Genomic DNA, 21,652 nt, shown 5'->3' on the forward strand with positions numbered 1-21,652 from the left:
TGCAGCTCTGATGCCCCTCTCCCTTCTCTCATAAGGAAACCCTAAATTTTACCAGGATGATCTCAAAATTCTTAACTATACCCTATTTCCAAACAAAGCTCACATTTAGGTATCAGAGGTTAAGACTTGCACATGTCTTCTTTCAGGACATAGTTTAGCCTATTACACGTCACATATTACCAAACAGATCTTAAGGTTTAGCTTAACCTTGACTCACAAAATTTACTTCACACTATCTGGATAGAAGTATGATAGAGTAAATTAAAGAGAATACAAAGCCTTCCTTAGGCACCGAATTATCTCGCTCATTCATAGTCAACTGAAATGACCTTGTGTGTTTATGTCTGCCTCACTAAACTAGAATGGAAATGATGAGAGTAAGGACCGCCTCTCTTTCTTACTCACACATGCACACACACAATCAGTGAATGTTTGAAGACTGAAGAAAAGGCAAACACAAATTTTAAAAACTTTTTTGGAAAACAAAGTAAAGAAAAACAACAAAATTCATAGTCACCTGTCTGTGACTTGCCCTGAACTGAAGAGTTAGCAATGTCAGCCTGCCAGAACCATGCTGCTGCTGCTGCTGCTAAGTCACTTCAGTCGTGTCGGACTCTGTGTGACCCCATAGATGGAAGCCAACCAGGCTCCCCCGTCCCTGGGATTCTCCAGGCAAGAACACTGGAGTGGGTTGCCATTTCCTTCTCCAATGTGTGAAAGTAAAAAGTGAAAGTGAAGTCGCTCAGTCGTGTCCGACTTTTAGCGACCCATGGACTGCAGCCTACCAGGCTCCTCCATCCATGGGATTTTCTAGGCAAGAGTACTGCAGTGGCTTGCCATTGCCTTCTCCGCCAGAACCATGCAGTAAGGGCTTTATGTGGTCTAGCTCCCTCTGGGAGAAGGCAATGGCACCCACTCCAGTGTTCTTGCCTGGAGAATCCCAGGGATGGGGGAGCCTGGTGGGCTGCAGTCTATGGGGTCGCACAGAGTCGGGCACGACTGAAGCGACTTTGCAGCAGCAGCAGCAGCAGCAGCAGCTCCCTCTGGCCCTGCTCCCTGCATTGGTTTTCCTTGCCCTGTAGACCTCAAAGACCCATCTGAGATGAGAATACAAAGTTTTCTTTTTGAGGACTGCACCAGCAATTTCTCCTTTTCTTGATTCAGAGCCATAATGGTGGCTTTAGGGTAATTACAGCATCTGGGTTTCTAAACAGGCCTAGTTGCTCTGCCCTTTTTCCACGCCTCATCTTACTGGCATCCACTATGTTCTCTGTTTTGTGGCACAGAAGAACCACAGCTTAGAATCAGGGAGAGACAGCAATTATCTCCCCTGCTTCCAGGGCAAATCTCAGTGGGTAATGATTGCAGTGATTTTAGGGTGAAGTTAACAGCTAGATGGTGCTTGGGGAGGATAGCACTTAAAGGATCTGCTTTTCTCAGTTCTCAAACCAAACATTATTATATTTAAAGCAGAACCCTAACTTTGCCATAGTCCTTTTCTCAGAAAATTCTATCTTGCCAACCCTGTATGGCCGACAGATTGAGATCTGAGTGGAAAGACAGCACCTTTCTTAAATATTTTAACAACCTGAAAAAAATTTTTGTTCTATGCTTTCACATGAATTGTCTTAAAGTCGTACACTTGTTTTTCTGACATAATTAACATAATTAAGAGATCTTCAGAGCCTGCACACCCAACCCAACTGCCTCTGTTTGTTTCACCAAGTTCCATAAAGCTGGTCCTTGGTCTGCATCTCTGACAGAAGGAGAGTTTGACCAGCTGCTTTGTATTTCTATAATTTACAAGCTGTAAATCTGAAGGAATCTGTTTTTCCCAGGATCTCTCTCATATTGATGAAAATTCATAATATTTACAGAACAGGTGGGAATAAAGTGAACCTTGGCTCAAAGGAAAAATGATAGATTTAATTAATAAACTAGGAAGTATATATGCAAGCAGTCCTTCAGGTAGTATGGAAATTTAAAAACTAGCTATGCAAAGCAGCCTTAATAATGGGAAAAATCATGATTGTTCCCTGATCTTTAAATTTTTTTATCAAAACATTAAAAACTCTTCAGTTCAGTTCAGTTCAGTCACTCAGTCGTGTCCGACTCTCCGCGACCCCATGAATGCACAGCACGCCAGGCCTCCCTGTCCATCACCAACTCCCAGAGTTCACTTAAACTCATGTCCATCGAGTCGGTGATGCCATCCAGCCATCTCACTCTCTGTCATCCCCTTCTCCTCCTGCCCTCAATCCCTCCCAGCATCAGAGTCTTTTCCAGTCAGTCAACTCGTCGCATGAGGTGGCCAAAGTATTGGAGTTTCAGACTTAGCATCAGTCCTTCCAATGAACACCCAGGATTGATCTCCTTTAGAATGGACTGGTTGGCTCTCCTTGCAGACCAAGGGACTCTCAAGAGTCTTCTCCAGCACCACAGTTCAAAAGCATCAATTCTTCGGTGATCAGCCTTCTTCACAGTCCAACTCTCACATCCATACATGACCATGGGAAAAACCATAGCCTTGACTAGACGGACCTTGGTTGGCAAAGGAATGTCTCTGCTTTTTAATATGCTATCTAGGTTAGTCATAACTTTCCTTCCAAGGAGTAAGCGTCTTTTAATTTCATGGCTGCAGTCAGCATCTGCAGTGATTTTGGAGCCCCAGAAAATAAAGTCTGACACTGTTTCCACTGTTTCCCCATCTATTTCCCATGAAGTGATGGGACCAGATGCCATGATCTTCGTTTTCTGAATGTTGAGCTTCAAGCCAAATTTTTCACTCTCCTCTTTCAGTTTCATCAAGAGGCTTTTTAGTTCCTCTTCACTTTCTGCCATAAGGGTGGTGTCATCTGTATATCTGAGGTTATTGATATTTCTGCCAGCAATCTTGATTCCAGCTTGTGCTTCTTCCAGCCCAGCATTCCTCATGATGTACTCTGCATATAAGTGAAATAAGCAGGGTGACAATATACAACCCTATCAAACATATAAAAGGAAATGAAGAGAGTATTAAAGATATTGTAATTTTAAATATTAATTTTGAATATTAAAACAGTGAGAAGTGTCATTTATTTTTTGAAAACTGACCAAGAGTACGGAGAAGGCAATGGCACCCTACTCCAGTACTCTTGCCTGGAAAATCCCATGGACGGAGGAACCTGGTAGGCTGCAGTCCATGGGGTCGCTAAGAGTCGGACACAACTGAGCAACTTCACTTTCACTTTTCACTTTCACACATTGGAGAAGGAAATGGCAACCCACTCCAGTGTTCTTGCCTGGAGAATCCCAGGGATGGGGAAGCCTGGTGGGCTGTCGTCTACGGGGTCACACAGAGTCGGACACGACTGAAGTGACTTAGCAGCAGCAGCAGCAGACCAAGAGTAGTTGGATGGTGCTTGCTTTCTTCAAGTTTGGATTAGCTTCCAACATTTTATCCTTTGCATTTTTAGTGCCATGAAATATCTCTGAGAATTCATTTAATATGAAGTATTTTGCCAACGCCACTTTCTTTGGAACTTCCTCTTCATCACAACCATTTTCTACATTTATGTAAATTGGCCTTCACAGAGTTCCTCTGGTTGCACAGCTAGAGTTAATAGTGACAGTGTCAACATTCCCCCTGTCAACTATTACTTCAATAACTCCATTTATGTTTGATTTAAATCCCACTTCCAGGGTTATTACTTTTATGTTGCTTTGTTCTACTTTCATTTTGTTGACTATTGGCTTTTGTCATGTACCTTTATCACTGGGAGACAAGGAGGCAGCTAAACTACCATGCTTTCTATTTGTGAATAAACTGAGTAACATGTGCAATGACCAGTTGCTAACAAGTTTTATCAGTATTTTTTAATTAGTATTTTTTATTGAAATATAGTTGATTTACAATGTGTTAATTTCTGCTGTACAGCAAAGTGGTTCAGTTATACATATTTATGTACATTTTTTAATATACTTTTCCATTATGGTTTTATCATAGTATATTGTATATAGTTCTCTGTGCTATACAACAGGACCATGTTGTTTATAATAAATTTTAAAATAAGTGACATAATTAGGTGACTGAGCATGATTTGTATGTGTTGCTTGTGCAATAACTTGTGAAATAAAGAGCCAGCAGTGAAGTTTGTAGTTTATGCAATCGTATACTCACCATTAATGATATTGGAACTGTGTTTTAGGGCAACTGCTGTTATTTAACCAAACCATGGTAAGTGCATTCATTTATATCAAAATTGTGCAATCTAAGGCCTGTCACTACAAAATGAGCATACTGCTAAATACAAGCTAGGAAAAACAAAAATAACATGAACCAGTGGAAGCAGAAAGGATAAACAATGAAAAAAAGAGAAAAATAATTAGAGAAAAAAACAGTAAAATTAGTAAATGCAGAATAAAGAAATAGCAGATAAGTACACTTAAAAGGTTAACCAATAACTATTGTGATTTGTGGAAAAATAAAACACAAATACAAAATTAAGACTAATAAAGGAGCTGTAGTTACAAAGACAGTGGAAATAATGTTTAAAGAATTTTCTGGCAAAATATAATTTCCAAAAGCTTATTACAAATTATTAGCAACTCTTAATAGAAAAATAGAGAAAAATGTCAAACTGTCACTTGAAAAGGGGCTCCAGGTACAAACTGTTTCAAAAAGGGAAGTTTACCAGAGTTTTAAAGAAAAGAGAAATCCTAAAGCTGTTCATTTCCAGAGTATTAAAAGGACAACTATCCTCCATGTTATTTTTATGAATTGGATAAAAATTTGTACACATTGCACACATTTAAAAACAAGATAAATTTAACCTACAAATTGAAGCATAAATTGTAAATGATAATGCTGGCAAGCAGAGCCCAACAGAACAGTAAATGAGCAACATAGGAGGCCCAAGCAAGAGTTTATGCAAGAATGACTATTAGGAAGTTTATTAAAATAACTCATATCTTAAGAAAGAAAGTCTATGCTTATTCTTCAGAGATGCTCTAAAGATGTTTTATAAATTTCAACATGCATTCTTGACTTAACGATTCTCAGTAGATAGAGAATTTTTCCTCATTGTATGATATATGTAATGAGGAACAGTGCACAGATCTTCAGCAAAGTGAGGCATAAAACAAGTATGGCCACCCTACTCAACATCTTTATGAAGCTACAAGGCACTGAAATCAGGGGAAAGAAAATTAGAAGTGAACTAACTGAAAAGAAGCAGTAAAATGTTTACTATTTTCAGACATCATTGCAAACATGTAAAACACAACAGAATTGTATCAGAATGCCAAGATGAAAATTAGTCAATTCAATAATATAAAAGCTGCACAAAAATCAGTACTTTCATATAAAATAAAGTGTCGGAAGATATGAATAGGGAAATACACTGTAGAAAGAAAAGTTATCTAGAACTACATTTAGTTTAAAAATATGCCACTTGTATTAAACTTGTCCTCATCAATGACAAGGTTCCAATTTCCTTTCAGGTGAATGACTCCGGCAACCTCTGGGACTAGGGAGTTACCAAAAAGGGAGTTGAGAGGAAATCCTCTGAGGAGGCTTTCATAAGTTAATTGGAAACCCAAGTAAATTTAGTCTTGTGACCTGTGTGAACACTTAGAACTGTGACCAGCTTGAGAGTAAAGCCAGGGTCGGGAAAAGGGCAATAAGACTGTAGGGCCATGCATCCAGGGCTCTGATCAATGTCTATTACCGCTGATGTTTCTTCAGTGTTTGCTGAGCAGAGCCCAGATGGTTCAGTAATACAAGGCACATTTTTATTGATTCATCACACAACACAAACACCCACAAATGATCATGCAATCTTTTAGGGGGGAAAAAAAGGAAGATGTTAGTTTCCTAGTCAGTCTTGGGTAGCCAGATTGTTGGGTTACAATATAGGTGATGCAGAATTCCCACATTCCAGGGGTAATAGGCACTGAACCACATCATTAGGGCAAAAAAAGCCTACATGCTTAATCTTTAGAATGAGGTTGGCCCAGAGGGTCCCAACTACCTCAGGCACCAACAGTGGAAAAAAGCTACAGAGAATGAAATGGCTGGATGGCATCACCGACTCTGTGGACATGAGTTTGAACTCCGGGAGTTGGTGATGGACAGGGAGGCCTGGCGTGCTGTGCATTCATGGGGTCGCGGAGAGTCGGACACGACTGAGCGACTGAACTGAACTGAATGTGTTAATGTTCTGTTCATCACACTCCCTTTCTAGATCTCTGCACAGCTTTGGGCCTTTCAGAGTTTTTTTTAAGTCATCCATAGAAATGAAAACCCAAATAGCCTTCCTGACTCCATTATTCTGAGAAACTTTGTTTTACATTGTATACCATCAAGCTTTTCTGAATGTATTGGGGCCTTTTGAGGATACTGGTTATACAGTAACACCTGTGTTTAACCGAGAGTACTTAATTATCAATCCTAGTACTCACTGAAATCTCTGTCCCAACTCTTTGCAACTCCATGACTGTAGCCCACCAGGCTCCTCTGCCCACGTAATTCTCCAGGCAATACTGGAGTAATTAAGTACCCATTCCCTTCTCCAGGGGATGGAACTCAGGCTTTCCCCATTGCACCTAGAGTCTTTACCATCTGAACCCCCAGGGAAGGCCAAGAATTCGGGAGTGGGTAGCATAGTTTTCACCAGGCGAACATTACGAAACCAGGAATCAAACCGGGGTCTTCTACAGCAGATCTTACTAGCTAGCTACCGTAAAGCAAGGCCACAGCTTTTTCAAGTGTGTTAGGTGGCTCTGAAAAGAGCCTTTGGGTTATTGAAAAGTAATGACAAGTTTATTTGGAGCTGGTGTACTTGGTAACAGCCTTGGTGCCTTCGGACACGGCGTGCTTAGCCAGTTCCCCAGGCAGCAGCAGGCGCACAGCTGTCTGAATCTCCCTGGATGTGATGGTTGAACGCTTGTTGTAATGTGCCAGGCGCGACGCCTCACCGGCAATACGCTCGAAGATGTCAGTGACAAAGGAATTCATTATGCTCATAGCTTTCGATGAGATGCCGGTATCTGGGTGAACTTGTTTTAAGACTTTGTAGATGTATATTGAATAGCTCTCTTTTCTGCATCTCCTGCGCTTTTTCCCTTCTTTCTTCTGAGTTTTAGTAACAGCTTTTTTGAACCCTTTCTTGGAGATAGTAGCTCCTTTTGAAGACAACTCCGGCATGGTTAGTATCAGCAGCTCTTCAGTGTTATCAGTTCTTTTTAACGTTAACAGCTCTTATATAACCTAAACGGCCCTTTACAGTATGAACAACTCGTTATACAAACACCAACTCCAACGCACGCCGATTAATCGAAGACACTCTTGTGGGTGGAAAGAGTGGTATTTATAGTCACGGCACTCAAGTGACGTGTCAAGAGGCCAACGTCTGATTGGTTACCTAGGAGTGTCGTGTATGTAAATGAGGCGATTCGCTTGAGCTTTGCTGATTGGCTAGACGGCCATCAGCCAATCAGAAAGCAAAGCACAGCCTACCGTCAGGCTATAAATAGGTCCAGTAGGCGGTAAAAGTGTTTGTGTGCGAATCACTAGTTTGTTCAGAGATTATGTCGGGTCGCGGAAAACAAGGTGGCAAAGCCCGTGCTAAGGCGAAAACTCGCTCTTCCAGAGCAGGTTTGCAGTTTCCGGTGGGCAGGATTCACCGCTTGCTCCGCAAGGGCCACTATGCTGAGCGCATTGGGGCAGGTGCGCCAGTATACTTGGGAGCGGTGTTGGAGTACCTAACGGCTGAGATCTTAGAATTAGCCGGTAATGCATCACGTGACAACAAGAAGACCCGCATCATTCCTCGCCATTTGCAGCTGGCCATTCGTAATGATGAGGAGCTCAACAAGCTGCTGGGGGGTGTGACTATTGCCCAGGGTGGCGTCCTGCCCAATATCCAGCCTGTGCTGCTACCCAAAAAGACCGAGAGCCACCATCACAAAGGACAGAGCAAGTAGTCATCGTGCAGAATGCCAGTGAACAATCTAAATGTCTGGTGAAAGGACAGCAACCAAAGGCTCTTTTCAGAGCCATTCAAATATATCAGTGAGAGCTGTGACCTAGATTGGGCCTGTAAATTGCAGTTTTCCAGCAATAGGCTGCCAAAAATCTCCAGTAACCACTTTTGTACTATGAAAGTATTTGAATGTTGATTCTAACACCTGAGGTTCCTTGAAGCTGTTTGCTGTGGGCCCTCAAGATGCTTATTAAGTGAGAGTATCAAAGCTTCATTCTAATACCCTTTTTATGGCTCATTTTGGTGAGTATTTGACAATCTCTGACAACACGTGCTGAGAAAATGTTTTAAAACGTAATGTCCCATCAAAACTCTCAATGGCATATGTGGGGGAGAGAGGGATACTAGTATCTCTAGAGGTAGGACTATATCACATGATGTGTCACTAAAATTATCATAGAGTTTTGGTTAGATTTTTCAAGAGATTTAGCCTCTCCAGAACAGTGGCTTGATCTGTATTATAAACACCAAGAAAAAATGGAAAGCAAATGAACGATTGCCAGACTTACAGAAGATTCAGCAGTTTGCCCTATTTCAAGGAAAAAGAGTCGCTGTTTGTTTTTTTGTAAGTCGTTTTAGACACTTGAGAGCTATATGTAAGACATACAGAGACAGGTACAAAGAAAACTCTCTAGAGTTCTGTAAGAAGTTAAAAGATGAAAGCAAACTTCATGTGTTGATGAGGGACAATCACGTTATGAAAACACCTATCAGGTCTTGAATTAATGTATGTAGATAAGGCATGCGATTGAGGAGGGCACAAAAGGAAGGGAAAATTTTGAAAACTGAAAAGGAAAAAGGAAATTAGCTAGATTATGTTTAGAACATGGTATTAAAAACTTTAAAATGTGAAAATTTAAAATCCAAGAATGCTGATATGATTGGCTAAATGAGGGATATGTGAAACTTTCCCAAACAGAATAATTCCAAATAAAATAGATGGTCCTCCATCAAGCAGCTGGAAACTTAACTCTCCAGACTTAAAGTGGAGCATGCAAAAACCAGGGAGAATGCAGTGATTTTACAGAAACCTGGAACACTGCCCCAGGTGATCAGTGTTAACATAAGTGATAAACCATATTGTTTGCATGTGCCCTTAATACGATGTGTTGAGAAGGACAATTCACTCATCTAGTCTTCCAACAACCCATAATCTCAGTCTAAACACAAGGAAAACATCAGACAAATCCAAATTGAGGAACATTCTTGAGAATGTGAGTCCTCAAAATTAACCAAGATCATCAAAAACAAGGAAATTCTGAGAAACTGTCAGCCCAGAGCAGTTAAGGAGACATAAGTAAATGCCATATAAAACAACCTGGGAATTAGTCAGCATATAATTTACAGTCAGCATCTGTCCCTATTCAAGGTTCCTTCACATCCACAGATGCAACGACAGACTGCATAGCACTGTAATGTTTACTATTGAAAAGTATCTGCATACAAATTCAAACTCGAGTTTTGCAAGCGTCAGCTCAATTTTGTATTGGATCCTGGGACAAAAAAAAACAGCATTAGGTAAAATCTAATGAAATCCAAACAAAATTTAGAGTTTAACTCACAGTAAAGTGCCAGTGTTAGCTCTGCTGCTAAGTCACTTCAGTCGTGTCCAACTCAGTGTGACCCCATAGATGGAAGCCCGCCAGGCTCCCCCGTCCCTGGGATTCTCCAGGCAAGAACACTGGAGTGGGCTGCCATTTCCTTCTCCAATGTGTGAAAGTGAAAAGTGAAAGTGAAGTTGCTCAGTCGTGTCCGACCCTTAGTGACCCCATGGACTGCAGCCCACCAGGCTCCTCCATCCATGGGATTTTCCAGGCAAGAGTACTGGAGTGGCTTGCCATTGCCTTCTCCGAGTGTTAACTCTAGCTTGTGACAAATGTATAAATGTTCACAACAGAGGAAACAGGTATATGGGAACTATATAACTTTTATGTTAAATCTAAAATTATTCCAAGTTAGAAAGCTTATTGAAAAAGGAAATAAACACATTTTTTATTAAATTAGGGAAGAGTCCCAAACCCATAAACAGATGAAGAAATTTTAGTAGACTCAACTCTTAAGCAGAAAGCATGAGTAGCTCTGAAAAGAACCTCTGGTTTTCAGATGTGTCCTTGTAAAAGCTCTCTTACAGGTGTTTTATTTGGTGACTAGACATAGTGCCTTGCACACAGAGTAGTTGGCAGATTCCTGAGGCATCAACGGGCAGTAGCTCTCTGGAGTTCCCTGTAGAGGATAGTCAGTCTATTGTAATGAGCCAGGCAGATGAATTCACCAGCAATGTGCTCAAAGGTCAAGAACAAGTTCAGTATTCACATAGAGATCCCAGTGCTGGGGTGAACCTGCTTTAAGACCTACTTTGTGGACCTTAAGTGTAATAGCACTATCTGTGACATCTCTGGTGCTTCTTGCCTTTCTTTTCATCTTAATGGTGGCTATTTGGAGCCTTTCTTGGCCATGACCGCAAACTTTGGGAAAGACTAGGAAATAGGAGACACAGCCATCAGCTACCTTGAGAAAAGAAAAATAGCAGGTTGCAAAGCCACAGAGCTTATTTCTATACTGTGTATTCAAATAAGGTGTTGAATAAACTCAGTTTCTGACTGGAATAAAAGCAAGAGGCAAATGAATGCAAATAAGATGTGCTGTGCTGAGTTGCTCAGTTATGTCCGACTCTTTGCGACCCCATAGATTGTAGCCTGCTAGCCTCCTCTTTCCATGGAATTCTCCAGACAAGAATACTGGAGTGGGTAGCCATTGCCTTCTCCAGGGGATCTTCCCAACTCATAGATCGAACCCAGGTCTCCAATTGGAGGCGGATTCTTTACTGTGGGAGCCACCAGGGAAGCCCACAAATAAGGTATCTCAGGTCAACTCTGATTGGATAGTACCCCTACTTATATCAACCACTCAGAAAGCAGAAGGCTATCACCTAGGGCCTTGCTCAAGAGCATTTGAATGGGGGTTCCTACTGTTGCTCAATTTTGTCAGTTTCAGTCTCAGGTTCTTTTGAGAGAGGCTGATTTAATCCAAGTTTAAATTTTCAAAGGAATGGATCTGGCCCAGTTTTAATTATATGTCCACTCACTGTCCATAAGTAGTCAGAGGAGAATTAATCTGAAAACAATGCATTGGAATTAACACATTAATGTGTTGTTGCTGCTGCTAAGTCACTTCAGTCGTGTCGGACTCTATGTGACACCATAGACAGAAGTCCACCAGGCTCCCCTGTCCCTGGGATTCTCCAGGCAAGAACACTGGAGTGGGTTGCCATTTCCTTCTCCAATGTGTGAAAGTGAAGTTGCTCAGTCGTGTCCGACCCTTAGCGACCCCACGGACTGTAGCCTACCAGGTTCCTCCATCCATGGGATTTTCTAGGCAATAGTACTGGAGTGGCTTGCTATTGCCTTCTCCAAATCCTTAGGAGGATTATTTATTTTCAGTTTCCCTGATGCTGAACAGTATTCGCTTATACTTGTCTGTTTTAAAAACCCTGTCCTGTGGCCAAAAGTGGTTCTTAGCTACCATTTGAGCAAGTGAAAGTGACTCATTGCTATTCAAGTTATTCACCAGATCTAATTTCTGTTTTTTTCTTTTTTTAATGGTGAGGTGAGGCATTGTTTCATGTTTGGTGGGTTTTTTTGTTTGTTTTTGTTTTAAACTTTTTTACCTCCTGGTTTTAGAGACTACCATTATGTCAGTACTTTTTGTCAAATGGTAAAAGTTGCCTTTTGTACTTTTCAGAATCAACCTATGGGTTCTCTTTTTTCAAATGCACTTCCTAATACTTTTTTCCATTACAATGAAGCCCTGTTTGAGTTACATGAAATTAAAAGGTTATATAGAATATCTGTAAACAATGTGAATATGTTTAAGGTGACATGTCCCTTGATTTTTTCAAATCTCTTATAGCTTTTACACATATGAAGCTGAAACTCCAATACTTTGGCCACCTCATGCGATGAGTTGACTCACTGGAAAAGAGTCTGATGCTGGGAGGGATTGGGGGTGGGAGGAGACAGGGATGACAGAGAATGAGATGGCTGGATGGCATCACCGACTCGATGGACATGAGTTTGAGTGAACTCCAGGGGTTGGTGATGGACAGGGAGGCCTGGCGTGCTGTGATTCATGGGGTCGCAAAGAGTTGGACACGACTGAGCTACTGAACTGAACTGAATGGGGTTTATATCCCAGTGCCCTTCTTTTTTATTTTATAGTAGGGGCATATTAAAAGGGTCCTTTTATAATGTTTTATAACTTTTTTATAGATAGAAACTTACTGTTTTATACTGTAATTTTGTATTTAGCTTTCTTATTGAATTCTGTCACTTACATTTTCTAGCTTTTTTTTCCCTAGGGTTTTCAAGTAGGCAAGAAAATCATATAATGTTGCTCCTGTAATTTTCAATAGTTAACTTTCTTGGCTAACATAATTGTCTAATAGTCGAGAATGACAATAAATAAAAGTGATGACTGGGGTTTTTCTCCTCTTACTGATGGTTATAACCAGAATGATCTGATATTGGTGTAGTTCTTGGATAGTTTCTCCTATTTCCTTACCACCCATCCCTCAGGCAATTTACAGTGACCACTGTACATGTGGATGGTAGACTTACTTGTTCCCAGTTGGCATTTCCCCTCAGTACTGGTTTGATTACTCTAACAGGAAGTATAATTCAGAGATAGGGGCTTGCTGTGTTTGACTTTGTAAAATATCAGTGCCCAGTATGGTCTCTGGAATTGGAGAGGTAAAAACCTGTATTCTCAAGTGCCCAGTTTCAGCATCAAAAGGACCTTCCTGGCCAGAGCGCAGGAGGAGACTGAAAAAAGAAGTGGACCACTCCAGATTAATGGGTGGCAGTTTTAATAAGCAAGGGAACTTATGTATGATGCTTGTCTTGTGCAGCTACAAGCCAATCCCTGTACCTGTCCACCAGAATCTTGTTTATCTAGCAGTCTTACCAGGGTTCGTCCAGGAATATAGTCCAGATAATCTTAGTAACACATTACTGTCTCAAGGCTGCATCCTTGAAGGGGCTTCTAGTTCAGGGACAGTGGGTAGAATGTTCATTTCAAGGACAGGGGAGGATTGAGGGGCCTCCAGTTGCCTGGGTCCAGTTCAAGGGTCAACTGGTGTGGTCACATCCTCTTGATGACCTTCCTCAACATCTCTCAACTACTGTTAGCTTAGCTGTGGGATCTAGCTCCTGCCTACCTCACTGGGCTCTTTTCTTATCATGGTGTCCCATTGTGTTCTCATATCAATACACTTACAGTTCCATGAATTTAATTCACTTTTGTCTTTCTTAGTTGTATCCCCCCACCCCGCAAATGTTCTTCCTGCCCTTCTTTATTTAGTTTCTATAAATCATTCAAGATTATGGTATTGTAATAATATTTCATTATTTCAATCAATGCTGAAATGTACACCTACAAGCAAATAGCTGTTGCCTCCTTCTGAAGTAGTTGCCTTAAACTACTTCTAGATATAGGATGATTGGATCAGAGTGTACATGATTTTACAGCTTTGTCTGCCTATTGTTCCGTTCCGTTCCGTCGCTCAGTCGTGTCCGACTCTATGCGACCCCGTGGACTGTAGCCTACCAGGCTTCTCCGTCCATGGGATTCTCCAGGCAAGAATACTGGAGTGGGTTACCGTTTCCTTCTCCAGGGGATCTTCCCGACCCAGGGATCGAACCCGGGTCTCCCGCATTGGAGGCAGACGCTTTAACCTCTGAGTCACCAGGGAAGCCCATTGTTAAGTTACTCTTCAAAATGATTACACCCAAAAAACCACAGCAAAGCATGAAAGTATATCTGTTTTCTTTTGCTCTCAAAGAATTTGGTGTTGCTTAAAGATTTGCTTAAGTGTTAGCGTAAAGTGCTACCATATTATTGTTTTAATTTGGATTTCTTTTTATCATTGGGAGACTGAACATTTTCATATATGTGTGTGTGTGTATACATGCATGCATGCATGCTAAGTCGCTTCAGTTGTGTCCAGCTCTTTGCAACCCCATGGACTATAGGCCCCCCAGGCTTCTCTGTCTGTGGGATTCTCCAGGCAAGAATACTGAAGCGGGTTGCCATGCCCTCCTCCAGGGGATCTTCCCAAGCCAGGGATTGAAGAAATTCACATTCACTGTTCTCTAACATTACAAAACTTAGGTTATGTTCGACCCTTAATAGAATGTTTGTGAAATCTGAAGAAAACAATTTTACAGTGTAATCAATAAAGCCAGTTGGAATTTTTAAATTGCCTCTTGATGAACATATTCCTTATTAACTTGAAATGTGGTCACGCATGAGTTCCTTTATAAGCAGACAGACTCTTAGCTGACACCAGAGGGAGCCAGTAGGCACGCCATTTGAAAATATATCCAATTTTAGTGCCTTTCTGAAATGACACTGGAGAAAATGTATAGCAAAATTATGAATACTGTACTTAACAGTCCTAGGGAGAAAAACAGACATCTTGGTTAAAATATACATTCAGACTTTAAACTTTTTGTGAACTAGGAAAGATATAAAATAAGAATGGTAATTAAGAGAACAACTGTAAAACACTCATAAATGTCTTTACAGATCTTGTTTTATTATTTCTGGCTCCTATGAGCCTGGGAATCAGACAGACCTGCTTCACAGCCCAGCTCTGCTGCTTCTAAGATGAGTGGTCTTAATCTCTCTGCCCCTCAGTCTCTTCCTTTGCACGCTGTATAATAATTCTTGCCTCACAGGGTTTCTGTGAAGGTTAAATTGTGTATCACATCAATAAAGCATCTGAAGTGAAGTGAAGTGAAGCCACTCAGTCGTGTCCAACTCTTTGCAACCCTGTGGACTGTAGCCTACCAGGTTTCTCCATCCATGGGATTTTCCAAGCAAGAGTACTGGAGTGGGTTGCCATTTCCTTCTCCAGGGGATCTTCCTGACCCACGGGATCGAACCCAGGTCTCCCTCATTGTAGGCAGACGCTTTACCATCTGAGCCACTAGGGAAGTCCAATAAAGCATCTGGCACATAGCAAATGGTTTAGATATGTTATTTCTCTTCTTCATCTAGTGCAGAGGTTCTCAACTGGGAGTGATTTTGCCACCCAAGGGACATTTGGCAATAACTGGAGACATTTATGGCTCAAGGAGCCTAGGGAATGAAGCCCTAAGTCAGTGTCCTGAGTTTGAGTCCTGGCTCCGCCCCTTTCTGCCTGGGTGATCTGGAAAAAAATGTCTTGATACTCAAACCTCTTTCCCCATCTATGGCATTAAAGGAAGAATCACTTGTGAGGTTTATGTGGACTTCAGCCATTCAGTGCTTTACAAGCATCACCTGTAATTCTCTCCTTTGCTTGCTGAGTCCGGCCTCACAAAGAAGGCCAAGCTTAAAATTTACCACAGAATTACTGTTATATGGCCCTAAGTTGCCAGTGAGAGGCAGGTAAATTCACTTATTGAACATCTACGATGTGAGGATTCTGTAGTCAACACTTCAAGCCCATTGTTTAAGATGCAAAAATAGAAAATCACTAAAAGGCAGCCAGGGGGCTGATCCAAGGGAGCGGCCCACGTTTTTGCACTGGACGAAGAGTAAGTGACTAAAATGTAACTGATGGCTTCCTAGGCCCTAGAATGTGAAAGTTTAGTTTCCATTTTTTGGTTCACCTGCTCTGCTCACCTCAAAACTTACTTAAAGGAGGAGGCCACAGATGAATGAACTGGATGCCTAGTAAGCGGGAGAGAGATTGACATGAGGAAAGGTTGAAGAAAGGAAATCCTCACAGTGGCTCAGCGGTAAAGAATCTGTCTGCAATGCAGGAGACGCAGGTTCGACCCCTGGGTCAGGAAAATCCCCTGGAGGAGGGCATGGCAACCCTCTCGGTTCATCTGCCTGCATATGTCTACCTGCAGGTCTGCCTCTCCCAGGCTCAAGCTTATCAAGCATAGTTGATTGTGGTGAACACTGACAGAAAGAACTCATGAAACTTGTGGACAGCCTGTTTTGAAAAGTAGACTTGGGGCAGAGAGTTGAGCTTTACATTCTCACAGTTAATGGATTTAATCTTGTGGAGGGGAGGGGAAGCATGCTTTTCTCCAAAAAAAAAAAAAAGTGTAAATGAAAATATCAAAAAATGGTTCACGGGACTAGCGAGAATGGGAGTGATTTTGGTTGATTTGACCTTGGGAATACCCAAGCACAAGTTCTGCAGGTGGGGCTGCTGGTTTAGTTCCTGAAGAGTTTTCAACACAGGGTACTTAGCCAAGGAGAGATGAAAAGATGAGGCAGCCAAGCACAAAGCCTCCTTCACTGATCTGCTTGGGACTCGAGGGGGGTTTTATATGGAGAATCTACATCTGTTAAAGGTCATCACCTACCCTAGGGCATGTGAACCAGGCCTGCCAGCCCCCTGGTGACAGCCCGTTTGAGCTAATTGCAGGCTGTCCTCTTCAGCAGCTCTTTCTGACGGAACAAGTGCTGCCTTTTCCACCCCTGGCTTAATTTGGAGTTATCCAAATGCTGTACTGATGCAACAGCTGAGAGTGGTTTTCAGATAACTACGCTGCAAAGCGTTATCATTAGCAATATTAGCGCTTGTCTGCAGATTACTATAATTGTGCCTATGGTAGTCAGTGCTGACTCAGAATGACACAGATTCATAAAGAAGACAAAAAAGTGTGTGCCAAGCAAGGATTGCCAGCCACCCTCTCCCTCCCCCATTAAATGTACAACAACATTCTCACTCCATTCTACCATCTGCATTCACATAACTAGAGAAATAAAATTTTGTTTTACTCTCTAGGAGAAAATAATCATTATTTTTTGATAGAATGAAGTCAGGCTGCCTCATTATTTAAGCTGACACTGTGCAACAGAGGAGGACAATGGAAGGATATGAGGGTAGGTCTCAAGTCTCACAGTCAAGACAGGTCTTGTCCTGAGGTGGGGAAGATCACTGCCAATTTGGGGAATTTGGGAAGGCCAGATTTCTCCAAAATTATTCTTTCAACTGATGACAGAAACCTGAAATGCCTTTAACCAGGGACAAAGCCTCTCATACTAGCAACAAGAAATGAAATTGTCTCTAAATAAATTATTTTGCTAAAATGCCCTAACAATTTATGACCTTATTCTTTCATTATCCCCCACTTCACAGGAAGTTTAGAGAAGTGAAATCACACAGCTAATTATATGATAGTAGCCAGGATACTCCAGAGAAGGTGATGGCACCCCACTCCAGTACTCTTGCCTGGAAAATCCCATGGACAGAGGAGCCTGGCAGGCTGCAGTCCATGGGGTCACAAAGAGTTGGACACAACTGAGCAACTTCACTGTCATGTTTCACTTTCATGCATTGGAGAAGGAAATGGCAACCCACTCCAGTGTTCTTGCCTGGCAAATTCCAGAGATGGGGGAGCCTGGTGGGCTGCTGTCTATGGGGTCGCACAGAGCTCGACACGACTGAAGCGACTTAGCAGCAGCAGCAGCCAAGATACTCAGGTGGTGCTAGTAGTAAAGAACCTGCCTGCCCATGCAGGAGACGGTAAGAGATGCAGGTTCAATCTCTGGGTTGGGAAGATCCACTGGAGGAGGGTACGGCAACCCACTCCAGTATTCTCCTAGAAAATTCCATGGACAGGGGATTCTGGTGAGGTACAGTCCATGGGGTCACAAAGAGTCAGACTGCGCACACAAGCTCCACCTGCATACCTAGCCAGGATAAACCTAATACGTCTGACTCCTGACGCCACCTGACTGTTCTGCAACCTTGTTTTACACTAACATCACAAATGAGTGGCACCAGATTCTTCCTTAAGACCTGGGAACAAGGAGAAAATGAGAGAGAAGGATGGATTTCTGAAACAAAGACCCCTCAAAGGGATAATAAAATAAAGATGGAAATTAGTGCCCTGTGAACCATGAAGACAAATTCTGTCACTTTCCACTGGTCCTGAGGACGGACTCTGAGCGATGTTTCCCTCCTGAGGACTGACTCAGTGATGTTTCCCTCCTTGACTTTGAGAGTGGCAGGAGTCCTGTAGGACTAGAGTCGGAAGTCACAGGAGGCCTGCATTGGGCATATACTTTTGAAAACTGACTCTGCTTTGACTAAATAGGCCCCACCAGACTTCAGAGACCCTAGCCTGGAGAAAAGGGAATATCAGTGATTTCTTTTATTGTGGTCATTTTCTTTACATTTTTCCCTTCCCTTTTCTCCCCAGATACCTTTCTTTAGTCTTTAATTGACTGGAAACAGTTGCCAGTGAGGAAGAGAAGTATACTGTAAACTATTTGTAGGGGTTCCATATTTGTCCAAAAATTGTTCTCTTGCTTCATATCATGTGGATTATTTTTGGCCCCCATTTATTGAGTTAGCCAAAAACTTTGGGTTTTTCCAGTAAAAAAAAACAAACTTGAAGGAGCTTTTGGCCAAACCAATACAACACCTGCCTTGTTTTCCCCAACAAAATTCATGGTATAAAAGACTAAATATGAGAGTTCAAATCTTTTGAGATGCTTATTCTCCTTCCTTGATCCTGCAGTAAACCTTTCTGTGCTCCAAAATTCAACGTTTTGGGGGTTTTGGCTTCATTGTACATCAGATACACAAACTCGGGCTTGTCAGTGCTTCCTACAATAATCTATACTGATTAAAAACTCTCAGATGGAAAGGAGGAGAACTTGTGCTTAGGCACTCAGTCGTGTCTGACTCTTTATGGCCCCATGGACTGTAGCCTGCCAGGCGCCTCTATCCATGGGATTCTCCAGGCAAGAATACTGGAGTGGGTTGCCATTCCCTCCTCCAGGGCATCTTCCCAACCCAGGGATCGAACTCAAGTCTAGCACCACTAACACCACCTGGGAAGCCCATATTGAGTGATTTCAGTCTCTTTTCTTTGGTATTTACCATGAGTGATGTTCTCCAAACTTCCGGGATCTGTGGTTTGATATCTGAAATTAATTTGGAGAAATTCTCAGTCATTACTGTCTCAAACATTTCTTCTGTTCCTTTACCTCTTTCTTTTCCTTCTTTTTGGTGTTTGGGTTTTTTTTGTTTGTTTGTTTGTTTTTGCGTCTTCCTTCTCTTTGCTTTTGGCTTTTGATGTTTCTATTGGGATATCCTCAAGCTCGGAGATTCCCCAACCATGTCTCATCTACTAATAAACCATCAAAGGCATTCTTTATTTCCGTTACAGTGTTTTTGATCTCTAGCATTTCTTTTTGGCTCTATCTTAGGATTTCCCTCTCTCTGCTTACATTGCCCATCTGTTTTTGCATGCCGACTGCTTTATCCGCCAGCATATGAATCATAGTTTTAAATTCCGGGCCTGATAATTCCAACATCCCTGCCATGTCTGGTTCTGATGGATCTGATGTTTGCTCTTCTCTTCAAATTGACTTTTTCTGATGTTTGGCATACCTTGCCAATTTTTTTAAGGAAGCCTACTTTTCAGTGGCGGGGTGGGGGTGTGGTTCAGGCGCAAGCAATGCAAGCGATGGAGATGGAGACGAGATGGCGCAGGGCTAGTTCAGGTGGTAGGGCGAGTGATGAGGAGCTGATGAAGTTTTGCTCTCCCGCTGCCCACCTCGTGCTGTGCGGCCCGGGGGTGGCGAGGAGAGGGCTACTGGGGACCCCTGATGCACCATAAGCCTGTAGTGATGTGGCGGCGGTGTGGTGTGAGGAAGGGACGCATTCTCTAGTCGGGTGACCGGGTCTCATCCGCTGGTGAGCCTAGGCTTCTGGACTATGAACTTCACAAGAGTTTCTCAGGTTTTTCCTCAGGAGTTGTGTATTTCCCTTCCCCCAAGCCACTTAGGCTCTGATACCCAGCAAGTGAGGTTCTGGTTAACTGGTTTCCCCTGCGGACAGGCTTTCTAAGAAGAGCAAAGTACTCTAGTATATTGCGAAATGGCCCCCTTTCTCCTTCTCTCTGCTGGAAGCAGGAGAGGACTTTTCTCCCAGGTTTTCTGAAGGAATCGAGTTGGGCTCCTGAAGATAAAGCTCACAGTGTTACTGGGTCCCCATGGGGTTTTAACTCTCGGACTTGTCTGCGTGGAGCCTCCAGTAATTGTCAGTTACAGTTCGGCTTCCTTCCCCGTGCAAGGTGCCCAGAGGTAATTCTTTATTTTTGCCTGTCTCTCTAATCATGGGGGCCGTGATTTGCTCTGCATTCTCTCCTCTGTTATGGTTAGAGTTGTGGAGTTTTGTCTGGGTTTTAACTTATTTGAATGAGACTGTGGCTTCCAAGCACTTTACATGGGGAAACCAGAGACCACTGCCAACTCCCCTACCATCCCAGTTAAAGCAGAGCTGCCTGAATAGTCGTAAGAAAAAAGAAGAAGGGTATGTGTGGGAGGGGAGAGGGTGGTGGAGAAAAATACATAAATTGAGTATATATTACGTTTCAGGTAGTTACATAATGTGTGTCTTTAGTCCTGAGAAAACTCAAATGCTGTGTTTTACCACTAGACAATCCTTCCTTTTTCTGATAAGCAGACGCTCTGCTGTGAAACATTCAGGGTCCTTTAGAAAGGTCAAACTGCACCAGCAGCACTGGACCACCTAGTCAAGGGATCAGCAAACTTCTGTGACGAACATGAAAAGATGTTCAACACCACTAATTATGCTGCTGCTGCTGCTGCTAAGTCACTTCAGTCGTGTCCGACTCTGTGTGACCCCATAGACGGCAGCCCACCAGGCTTCCCCGTCTCTGGGATTCTCCAGGCAAGAACACTGGAGTGGGTTGCCATTTCCTTCTCCAATGCGTGAAAGTGAAAAGTGAAAGTGAAGTCGCTCAGTCATGTCTGACTTGTAGCGACCCCATGGACTACAGCCTACCAGGCTCCTCCGTCCATGGGATTTTCCAGGCAAGAGTACCGGAGTGGCTTGCCATTGCCTTCTCCGCACTAATTATGAGGGAAATGCAAATCCAAACCACAATTAGATATCATCGCACACTTGTTAGATGGCCTTCTATCTATTAAAAGGACAAGAAATATCAAATATTGGAGAGAGGAAGTGGAAAAAAGGGAACTTTCCTACACTATTGGTAGGGAAACCATGCACTTCTGATTGGGACTTCAACCCAGGTGCCAAGACTCAAACCCAGCCTAAATCTAGATTGGGACTTGCATGTCAGTTCAGTTCAGTCGCTCAGTCGTGTCCGACTCTCCGCGACCCCATGAATCACAGCACGCCAGGCCTCCCTGTCCATCACCAACTCCCGGAGTTCACTCAAACTCATGTCCACAGAGTCGGTGATGCCATCCAGCCATCTCATTCTCCGTCGTCCCCTTCTCCTCCCGCCCCCAACCTTTCCCAGCATGTAGGGTCTTTTAATTAGAATCACTCAAACCTGGTGCCTGGACTTACTAAGACTCCCAGGTTCGTGTGTGTCAGCCTAGAAGAAATTCAGCAAGAGCCAAGAAATAGATTTATTAATATAGGACACTTGTGAAGGGTGCAAGTAGGCACGCAAGGGGGCTCTGCGCCAAGGATTAAGTAGGCTACAATTTTTGTAATCAAAGGAAAGTGGGGGAGGAGGCAGAGACCTTCTTTGCCTCATTTTTGCCTCATCTTTCTCATTTTTCAAGTAGAGGTCTGGGTTACATCACTAGCTCATCCTTCGTATAGGGCA

At 42.6% G+C, this 21,652-nt stretch overlaps 2 protein-coding genes across 2 annotated transcripts; one reads left to right on the forward strand and one right to left on the reverse strand.

The window, feature by feature from the left end:
- Window positions 1–6,802: 6,802 nt before the first annotated feature.
- Window positions 6,803–7,353, reverse strand: H2BC1 (H2B clustered histone 1). Its single transcript, XM_055406519.2, has one exon. The coding sequence runs from the start codon at window positions 7,184–7,186 to the stop codon at window positions 6,803–6,805; it is 384 nt and encodes a 127-aa protein (XP_055262494.1). The 5' UTR covers window positions 7,187–7,353.
- Window positions 7,354–7,420: 67 nt separating this feature from the next.
- LOC129543212 (histone H2A type 1-A) lies at window positions 7,421–7,965 on the forward strand. Its single transcript, XM_055406220.2, has one exon. The coding sequence runs from the start codon at window positions 7,570–7,572 to the stop codon at window positions 7,963–7,965; it is 396 nt and encodes a 131-aa protein (XP_055262195.1). The 5' UTR covers window positions 7,421–7,569.
- Window positions 7,966–21,652: the final 13,687 nt, after the last annotated feature.

Source organism: Moschus berezovskii, chromosome 23, assembly GCF_049115385.1.
Source record: "Moschus berezovskii isolate FMDL1 chromosome 23, NW_MosBer_1.0, whole genome shotgun sequence".
Taxonomy (NCBI): Eukaryota; Metazoa; Chordata; class Mammalia; order Artiodactyla; family Moschidae; genus Moschus; species Moschus berezovskii.